Below are 10670 nucleotides of genomic sequence, written 5' to 3'. Positions count from 1 at the left end.
TGGTGTTTTTTCTTGATCTTCAAGTTGTGATGGTTCATCAGTTTTTAAATCATTGTTTTTAGTGTGAATTGTTGATTTCTTTTTAGGTTTCATTTTTAGGAAGATAGGATTTTCTGCTGGTTCTTCATCTACATTTTGTTGAATCAATGTCTCATTAGTTTCAGATCTATATACATTATTTGGATTCTGGTTTGTTGGCAATTGTGATAAATCAAGTTTATATAAGGTTGTGTCCGTCTTGTTTTGTTCTGTGGTTGATAACTGACTGTCTTGTGGAGAAATTTGTTTTTGCAGATTGTGAGTACCACGGGTGGTTTCGACTACAGTCCTTCTTGTAATAATAGTTTGAGAGAAACTAGGTAATTGTGGTTGTTCAATGACATGGTGTTGAGTTTGGTGTAGTAAGTCAGTTTGGTCCAACATGGGAGATTGCTGACTGGGTTCAAGCTTTTGTTTATTTGGTCCATAAGCTTGATTGTCATGCATAGTAAGAGTTTTTTGTTTGATTGTTTGTACATATGTAGGATCTAGTCCTATTAAAGACACATCCTCCATTGAAGATGCCCTTGAGTTGTTCCTTGATGTACCTCTCAAAACGTCTGAATAGGAAGCAGTTTCCCCTGGTATCCATATTGGACTTTTAGAGCGACTGCGAGTTTGTTGTACTGCAAGAAAGCCTGGTTGTGTAGACAAAGTCTTTGAAAATGTCTCCTCATTGGAAGGACTATGACCACTTTCTTTTCTTGGGCTCGTACTACGTTTAAATTGGTCATACCTACTTATCCTTGCTTTTGGTAGCACTTTACTGTTTTCTGATTTCTTGTCGAGTTCAGAACTAACCATTATCGAAGGCAATGTATTTTCCGGTAGATTAACGGATGGGTCATCCAAATCTGGTACTTTTATACTAGGTGATGATGTCTGAACTGTAACTGTTTGTTTTAAATAATACGGCTCACTTACTACTGTTGTCTTGGTTGTTTGGTATGGGACTGTTTGAGGATCTTTTAAAATAAATCTGCTTTCATTTAAAACTCTACTTTCACAAGATTTCATATGCACAGGTGACGAACTGCGAGAAGTGCATGGACTTCTACCAGCTGCTACATCAGCATAAGAATATTTATCCAATGTATCTAATAAACCAATCGTATCGGGTTGTATAAAATTTTTAAAATCAATAAATTTAGGCCAGGAAGGGTCTTGGGTGCAAACCAACTTGAGCAGCTCACTTATCTTGCCTTGCTTTTGGAGCGTGTTCTTCCGCAGATCCTAATAATAAACCCATTGCCCCAGTTATAAAAATTATATTTAAAAAAATTATGCAAAAGTTTCATTAATTGGAGGAGAGAAATCACTTAAGGGGCGGCACAACATTTAATAAGCTCTTAAGCAATGCCTGGTGGACCGAATAATTTACCCAACGATTTCCCATAATTTATAATATCTTTGTACACAAAATAAAGGAAAAACACAAAGAAAAAATTTTCAATTTGCAAAACGTTAAAAAAAAGAAGAAAAAAGTACTAAGTGTCTAAAAGTGGATCAAGGTCAGGAGTTCCTCTTTGCAGCAGAAGCTTTACACGTTCTGATCTTGCTGAGATCTTGCTTTGCAGTGCACGTACCTTCTCCTTGCATGCCTAAGGATGGAGGACAAGGGAAATAAAGCTTGTAGATAACCATCACCAGCATTTTTTCATTCACTACACATTTAAAATAATAACTTACACCATTCATTCTAAACAATCCTTATCTATACCAAAAAATTTTTTTAAAAATAAATATAATTATTCATTTGTACCTATGTGTATGCTGTATAACATGAGCATGCATTAACAATTTAATTTAAATATATAATTATGCAATATTGTGCTATAGTAATATTTTTGTATCATGCATATTATTTTTTTATCAAATGAATAATATATTTATGACAATTGTTAATGATGCTATGCCCAAAATAATTATAATTGTTAAAAAATAACTTGATGGATTTGAGAACATAGTTTATTTTGAAGTAAAAAGATCTTTTCATTTATGAATTTTTGCGTATATGCTATTTTTATGCTCAAGTTTGTTACGATGAATTTCATCTGAAATTTTAAAATTAAATTAATCAAGGAAGATAATATAATATGTACTTCCACTACAATTGATGAGGATGAAATTAATGTAAATAGAAAGTTCATTTGCAATTTGGGTTGGAATTTAGTTATAGAAAAACAATGTTATTTTGCAGATCAATCGTGAATTTACTCAGAAAATTTTTTTCCAAAAGAACACTGTTAAACACTAAAATAATTTAGTTCTGTTTACTTAGGAACATGCATGCAACGTTCTTAAATATAAATACCAGTGTATACTTAACTGAACATTCTACGTAAGGAACTTGCAGATAAATTATTAGGAGTTAAACGGATAATTTTCCATGAATGTAGATTTTCCGGGCAGGATTATTTGTAAGATGAGTTTATAATTAAAAGAAGAAAGGTACATAATCTTTATCAAAAAAATTAATTAATTATGGATTAAAAATAGAACATTTATTACTCACCTAATTGTCAATTAAATTATTAGGATTTGTTAAAATTTTGTCAATTACTTGCATACTTTTCAAACTTAAAGAGTTAAATATAATTAAAAGCGTGTCATGAGTGCAACTCATTTAAAAGTGAAGGCTGCATTATTAAAATTATAGCTGATTTATTTGTTTGAAAGTTCCCTTGCTATAAAAACACCACAAAATTGTAAAGTTAACAAGTGAAGATCAATAATTTGCTTTTATTGATATTGCGATAATGTGCGTACACATAAAAATTGATAGCGATACAAAATAAAGATAGTGAAGCGTTGTGCCATTACAACAAAATTATATAGTGTACGAACTTACAACTAATATAAATATATTCAGTTGAATAAAGACAAACACAAAGCAAGCAAAATAAATCTCTCTTTGAGAGAGAGATCACAATTTGAAAGGAAATAAAAACAAGCAGAGGTCTACATGAATCTGCAAGCACCTTGAACACTCAAACATATCATAATCAAAGCCTTTCACTATTATATGTGAGTTGAGAGGAATATCTGGATAGGTCAAGCAGGGTAAAACAAAAGTACAAGAAAGAGGAAACACATTGATGAATTCGTGACACACCAGGCATTGATGATTTTACTACATTATTCATGGAATCATCAAAATGTTTCCAAAAGTGCTTTTGAGCATATAAATGTTGTGTCACTTGATTAGTTTACAAGGGGCTTAATATTAATGTTATACTATCCTCATCGTTCCTTATAGTGGGTTACATGTTTTAAAAATTATTAATTACTTGATTTCTTCTAAGTTTGATAATTATTTAAAGTTTTTACTGACTCAAATAATGCACATAACCAAGAAACTATGAGCTCCTTGGTCTGTTCAATTTAATGTTAGTATTGGTTCATTGTATAGTGGCAACTATTAATTTAATCAGTAGCATTTTAATCAAATCTAAACATTTAAACATCATTTAATTTTCCACAGGGGAAAATTTTTTCACAAGTGACAAAATGACACTGATTAATCACGATAATTGTTCATGTTTATGCTATTTATAAACTGTGCATAGAGTCCTCACGATTCTCATTTTAAAAGGCTCAAAACAATATGGAAAATAAACTCACTTTGCAAAATAAATATGTTAATTTTACTTACGTTTTGCTCTTGGATAGCTTTTTCTCTATCATTTGGCAAATACGTGGGAGATGAAACCATCCTCAGTTTTTGTTCAGATGAAACCACTTCTTGTTTCAACTGTAAAAGCTCCTAAAGACAATTTCATATGTGTAGAAGAAAACAGACGTAAACTTCTTAAAATAGAATAAAATAAAACTTTACCTGTTGATATTGTTCAACTTGATTTATCCTCTCTTCAAGGTCGACACTTTGCTGCTTGACGATCCCATGTAGAGAATCAAGTTCACGTTTAAGTTCTTCTCCCTGTTTAGGAACTGATTCCGCTCCACTAAGGCCACTCTTGAAATGAACCTAGGAAAATTTTCATTTTTGTATTAACTCAGTATTGTATTAGTTAAAGTCTACAGGTACACTAAGAGTCACCTGCAGCTTTTCAATTGAAACTGCTATTTTTGTTTTTTGGATTGAAACATCAGACATGGTTTTTTCTTTAGAGGCGAGCTGATCCCTAAGTGGTTTCTTTTGCCCAGCTCCTGCTTCTAGAGCAGCTTTTGTTTTTGATATCCAACTACGGACTTCCCTTAGTTTTTTCTCACATTGTTCCCATTCTTCGCTGGTCTCATGGAGAAGTGCGTGCTTTAACAAAAAAACTCAGTCAATTTCAGTTCCTTCATTTGGAAAAATAAATGTTTCTTTTACCCTTTCTAATAGTTGAGCCTCGACTTCAGCCTTTGCCATTTCGGCTTCTTCCATTTTCTCTGACAAATTTCCTATGCTTCCATTTTCACTAATATGATCCAACTCTTTTGACATCTCACTAAGCGTCTTGCCCATGTTTTTGCAGTTTTTCACAGCCCCCTTTGAAAAAAAAAAAAAAAATTAGTCAGAATTTTATTATCTATAATCAAGTTGAACAAACTTACTGTATAGTCGTGTAATTTAACTTTGGCTTGATCTAAGTTTTCTAAATAAAGCGGTTGTTTCAAAAAGTCGTTCTTTTCCCTACACCAGTTCATCACGGTGTTATAAAGAGTCAAGAAACGTTCCCAGGAATCCAGGCAGTCTCCGACCTAAATTAATTATAGATTAGTTTGTAATTAAGAAAGTATGACATTTTGAACCTAACTTTGAAACTAAAATTACCTGTTGTTTCTTTTCTTCAATCCAGGCACGAATCATAGCAAGTTGCTCTGTCAATGCATTTACATTTTCTTTTATAAGAGAAATTTCATTTTCGTCCTTTGAGTTGTTGCAGATTGTTTTGGCATTTTGAGTCATTTGGTCCAACTTGTCACTCATTGCTGGTAATTCTGTTTGCACTTGCTGCATTTTTGAACAAATTAAAAAAAAAAAATTATTCATTGGAATAAATTGTAATGAGCATGAACGGAATGTTTCACTACCTGAAGTGTTTCCTTAATGGCTTGTGGCTTGCTAGTTTTGTCTTGAACTTTAAGCTCGGCTTGTTGTAGCCAAGAAGTAAGCATGTCTCTACATCTTACGTATTCTGTTCTTACAGTCCTAGCCCTCTTCTGATTTTTAGCTTTTTCCTCCATTGCGCTTGACATGTTTTCCATCAAAAGTTCCAAATCGATAAACTGTAAAACCAAATGAATTAATAACATGAAAATAATACAAACTAGTTAAATTTTACCTTCTGCTGTAATTCCGAAAGAACGCTTTGCTGATGATCAGAATATTTTTCACGGACTTGTTGGATAAACTTTTGAACTTTAGAAGTCAATGATTTTACTCTACCTTCAAGATCCTAAAGTAAACGTTTCAAATTAAAATCTGATCCAAACAAGCACAAATATATTTTTTCTTACAATAACTTCATTTTCAGCTAGATCTTGATCTGGACCAAAAACATACAACGAATTTATTTCTTTTGTCAGATCCTCCAAAGATTTCTTGTGTTTGTCAATTTCAGAGCTAACGTTATTGTAGTAAGCGAAATCTTTGTCAAGTTTAGCAACTTTCTCTTTTAATAATTCTGTCAGTCTAAAAACAAAAGATTATTTTATATAACATAAAACAATTATGTTTATTGAATTATATTTGTTTATATAAATAACATATAAACACAATAATTTTTTTAAAATTAAATTGTAATGATATGTTGTAAAAAACAAATTTTAGCTGAATATATTATATAATAATTTTATTTTATACAATACTCAAGTATTCTGGGGTGAATGTGTGACGTCTAGAGAGTAAAGTAAGTTATTGGCAAAACAAAGTGGTTTCAAACCTGCTCCAAGAAATATTGAGTACTCTGGGGGAGTGAATATGACCAGAACTCTTTGTTTTTGATATATTGTACTATGTATTCTTTAATTGACAACCTGAGGTACAAACATTAGCATTTTAGGATACTGACTTAGTTTTCGTAGCACAAGCAAAGTCAGTAACAGATCAAGACAATTAAGGTGGAAAAATGCTTGTGAAACATCCGAAAAATAATAAAAAAACATACAGCCCCCAACGTCCACATTACAATAAGATTTTCTAACAAACCAATTATTAAATGAACATAAGGCGGTTTATGTAGCAAATGTCAAACATAAGCTGAAAAATTGTCACGAATACAAATATTATTGGTGATGGTTGGATGATTAAAGGGCAAGATCTCGTAAATAAGAAAGAAAAGTTTGACAATCGTGAGAACTATTATGGCACTTGTATCAATTAAATTTATCGTCGAAAAACAAACTATTATGTTTATTGCTATAAAAGACCCTAGGGATTACTAATAATGACGATTGAATTAAATCTGAGCAAAATGGGCTAAAAATATATAAATGTGGCCATGTTTTGCAGAGGGTAAGGTCATAAAATCAAACAGGGAAAAAATTGAAACTTTTAAAAGAACTTTTTCCTGGGTGGATGTAAAAAGTAAATAAATCAGGTTTATAGAAGGAGAAGAAACATAAATAAACGTGGAAAATGTATATCTGAAGCTTATATAACTGCATTTTTTCATGGAAAAAATACAAAAAGCATCTTTGAAAGTATACAAAAATTGCTGATATATTTATTGCAAAGGATTTTTGCAATTTGAACATTCCGTATCAATTGTTGTATACGGAAAGCGAAACAGCAAGATTGTGCACACCGAGATGATCTGGAACAATTGATCTGGAGGAATCTTTGCAGTTTTGTCTCAAAACAAGAAAGAAAAACGAAAGTTTTTTTTAACGCTTAAGGAATGTATGTTTATAAAGAGAAGTACTTAAGACAAGATGTTTCTATTAGTTTAACTTTTGACTTGGAAGAAATTATGGAAAAATTTCACTTTTCAAGCGATAAACATTTATACAATTTAACAATGCTTTCAAATTTTAATTTTTAAATGGATCATTTAATGAAATATATATCGTGATTCTTCGTAATTAGTTTTTTAAAAGTTTTAGGGTAAATTGTACAACCGATCTTTTAGCTTGTCGAGATTTAACACATATGCACAAAAATTTACCTCTTTTGTCCTATAATTCGATATTTTCCCCTTTTTATCTTAAGAAAATGGACCGTTCAGACCGGGTCTTGTGCGTGTTATTTCGTATCAATCGGAACCCCTCGACTTTGTTGGTAAACTATTCAGATATATACGCGCAAATATAACTCCCGCCGTTGTTTGTAGACAGTCAAACTTGGTAAGGGTCCAATAAGATCTGTTGATCTATTTTTGGCTAACCCGATTTTTCGTTCGAAATTAATCGCCTGAGTCGATACCAAAAAAAAACAAAAAAAAATATGGCCGATTCGAAAAAAAAACATCCAAAGCCCTTGACAGTTGTGCGACTTAAAAACTTATTTTTATTTCCTTCAAGGATCTTTAAGAAAATGGCGAAATTTTCTACTACAAAAATCTCTCCAGATAAAAAAAAAGTTAAAACTAAAAATATACATCTATCTGTGAAGAACTATCTAAAAACATGCAACACACGAAAAAACAAGTCTTAAGCGGCTGATATATTATTGATTTATAATTTATTAGAAAATAAATTACCTCTCCTTTTTGACTGAAAAATTAATTAAAAAATCGTATAAAATATGTAAATCACTGATAGAGCAATTCACATGAACCGGCTCGTTCGTTGTAGTTCGCGGACTGAGCTGTTTCGTATTATTAAGCATGCACTAGCGCTCTTGATTTCCCTGTTCTTACCCTAGCGTTGGCCATTCATGTCATTCCTAGTTTTTAAGTGTGGCTTAAACTGTCCAATCTTCGAATCTTCGATATCGTAAACTTTTTACATAAGATATATATTTTAAAAAAATTGAATACTGAAAGAAATAGAATAAAAACATACAGGAATCGCATATCTTCTTTAATTTACACAGACCGATCAAACATGAACTGTTTAATTTAAAAAAGTTATGAAAAAATTATTCTTGGCTTGCCATGGACAAAGTTTTATTCTAATCATAAGCTCGATTGTATTCCCCAAGGATATTTTTATAATTTAAAACTTAGAAAATTTATTGCATCACGATTTTTTATTTTCATAGAAAATAAATCCGAATATTTTTTTCTCTGTTGTTTTGTTTCTGGTCATTCAATTTTTAACCAGTATTACTTAAAACACACATGTAAATGATGTGTGTGTTGTGTGAGAGAAAGAGAGAGAATGATGAAAAAAGTAGAGGAGACGAGACAAGAGAAAATATGATAAAGTAAAATATGAAAATCTGTGAGAAGATGACCGAGGGAGCATGAGTGGGAGATAGGAGCGAATGAATGAGAGAAGATAGGTGAAAGTGAGTGAGAGTGAAGGCTAAAAAACAATCAGATACAAGATATCGGTATTTTAGATTGAAAGATAGATAGATGGATAGATAGAGAGAGAGAGACAGAAAGGGGAGAGGGGCAGAGAGAGAGAGAGAGAGAGAGAGAGAGAGAGAGAGAGAGAGAGAGAGAGAGAGAGAGAGNAGATTGACAAAGGAGAGAGTGAGAGAGAGAGAGAGGAGAGCGAGAGAGAGGGGGTGAAGAGGAAGGAGATGATAAAGTGAAAATCAAAGATGCAGGAAAGGAGGATAGAGATTGAAAAAATGAGAGAGAGAGAGAGGGGGTGAAGAGGAAAGAGATGATAAAGTGAAAATCAAAGATGAAAGAAAGGAGGATAGAGATTGACAAAGGAGAGAGTGAGAGAGAGAGAGAAAGAGAGTGTGTGTGTATGTAAGAGAGAGAGTGAAAGAGGAAGACAGAATTACAGAGAGGGAGAGTGAAGAAAATGAAAGAGAGAGAGAGAGAGAGAGAGAGAGAGAGAGAGAGAGAGAGTGAAAGAGGAAGACAGAATTACAGAGAGGGAGAGTGAAGAAAATGAAAGAGAGAGAGAGAGAGAGAGAAAACGAAAGAAGAAAGAAAGAAAGAGATGGAAAGAGAGAAAGAAAAAAGAAAGACAGAGAAGGGGAAGAAAACGAACGTAAGAAAGAGAGAGAAGGGGAAGAAAACGAAATAAAGAAAGAAAGAGAGAGAAAGCAAGAAAAAGAGAGAGAGAGAGAGAGTGAGAGGAGAGAGAAAGAAAGAAAGAGAGAGCTAAATAGCAATTTGTACGAATTAATTATCCTTATTTTATGAGGCTAGACCAATTCTTCTTCCTTCATATGCTTTATAAACCTTTTTAATAAGCTACATTGGCAATGAGACAACATAATGCAAACTATAAACGCTATAAAGACAAGGCAAATATTTATTAAACCTTTACTAATTAATCAACATCCTACTAGAAACTTAAGGAAAATGGCGAGTTTGGAAAAATTCCCACCATTTTCAAAGATCTTCCAACTTGTCATAATTTTCACTCGGCCGCAATAAGCTGCTATTTCACTCGAAAGAATAAATCAAGAATGAATTAATGATTTGTTTAGCATATCAAACAAAAAATGTGTACAAGTTACATGAATTGAAACGTGGGAAAAGGAATTGACAGCTCTGTCTCAATTTGTCAAACAGGTTCATTCTTTATTTCTTCTGTAGGAAATATTTGGCTTTAGAATAAAGAGGTGTCGTTCAACAATATCGATCAAATAGTTTCCAAAAACTAGGAGAGGTGGAGGAAGACTTTTTTTTCCTAGTTTAATCGATCCAATTGCCACTCTCCGGGGTCTCTCACCTGTGACCTGCCAACCGGCACTTGTGATTGTCACTCGGAAAAAACGCAACCGGCACGGCCCCATCGCCGTATTGAAAAGTCTATTTTACCACAAAGAAGGAAAGAAAGGCGTCAGTCTTTGCCAAGTTCGTCGACAGAACGTCGGCCAAGATGTGTAAAAATAAGATCGAAAGTGATGTCACCGTTTATATTTTCCTTGCACTTTTCCCACAAGAGATTTACTCTTCGTTTGGCCACTTAACGACGATATGAAAGACTTCTTGAAAAGTTTTAAAATCAACCAATGAATCATAAAGGATTTTGCCTTTCACGAAATATGAATTAATTATAGGGTTTAAATCTCATGGATAAAAATCTACTCTCCACTAGGAAAATGTAGACCTTTTTTTTATAGTTACCTATCATCCAGGACTGCTTAACCTGGCAAATTTTTGTTAAGCCAGAAAGTTTCGGCATTTCACGGGTCAAAGATGTAAGTCCTGTGATGTGTATCTTTTTTTCCGCCCAAATGTAAACTCAACAGTCAGTAATTTTCTTTTTAACAGGTTCAAAGATAAGAAAACGATGATAAATACTTTCAGATCGCTACCACTTATTTACCAGGGCCAAGAATGCTGAGTGAAACAAAACTTATCAAAAATGAAAACAATAAAAAAAAAAATTATGCGCTAGGAAGCGTTTCTTATTGCGCAGTTTTGTTCCAATATCCAGCATTTTATTAACAATAAAACATACCAAAAGGATAAATAAAATGACGCTTCTTTTGGACAGGATTGCAGGATTGATCATGCTTTATTTTCATGTCCAATGTGTGTTGAAAACTAATAAATGACGGTTTAACAATAAATTTTATAAAATGAAAACCAGAACCTAAT

At 32.6% G+C, this 10670-nt stretch overlaps 1 protein-coding gene across 1 annotated transcript in view; it reads right to left on the bottom strand.

The window, feature by feature from the left end:
• Positions 1 to 1129: 1129 nt before the first annotated feature.
• Positions 1130 to 10670, bottom strand: part of LOC106665454 (nesprin-1) — a 162359-nt gene continuing 152818 nt past the window's right edge. Inside the window, exons 93-102 of the mRNA XM_024225661.1 lie at positions 5506 to 5680; positions 5331 to 5444; positions 5080 to 5274; positions 4820 to 4999; positions 4600 to 4746; positions 4376 to 4534; positions 4100 to 4312; positions 3878 to 4027; positions 3695 to 3805; positions 1130 to 1640 (exon numbers count right to left, since the gene is read on the bottom strand). Coding sequence (XP_024081429.1) covers positions 1527 to 1640; positions 3695 to 3805; positions 3878 to 4027; positions 4100 to 4312; positions 4376 to 4534; positions 4600 to 4746; positions 4820 to 4999; positions 5080 to 5274; positions 5331 to 5444; positions 5506 to 5680 — 1558 coding nt within the window. The 3' untranslated portion in view covers positions 1130 to 1526. The remainder of the gene's footprint in view (positions 1641 to 3694; positions 3806 to 3877; positions 4028 to 4099; positions 4313 to 4375; positions 4535 to 4599; positions 4747 to 4819; positions 5000 to 5079; positions 5275 to 5330; positions 5445 to 5505; positions 5681 to 10670) is intronic.

The sequence above is a fragment of the Cimex lectularius genome, unplaced genomic scaffold, assembly GCF_000648675.2.
Source record: "Cimex lectularius strain Harlan isolate CLEC.00 unplaced genomic scaffold, Clec_2.1 scaffold37, whole genome shotgun sequence".
NCBI classification, from domain to species: Eukaryota; Metazoa; Arthropoda; class Insecta; order Hemiptera; family Cimicidae; genus Cimex; species Cimex lectularius.
This window is presented reverse-complemented; position numbering and strand designations above follow the sequence as displayed.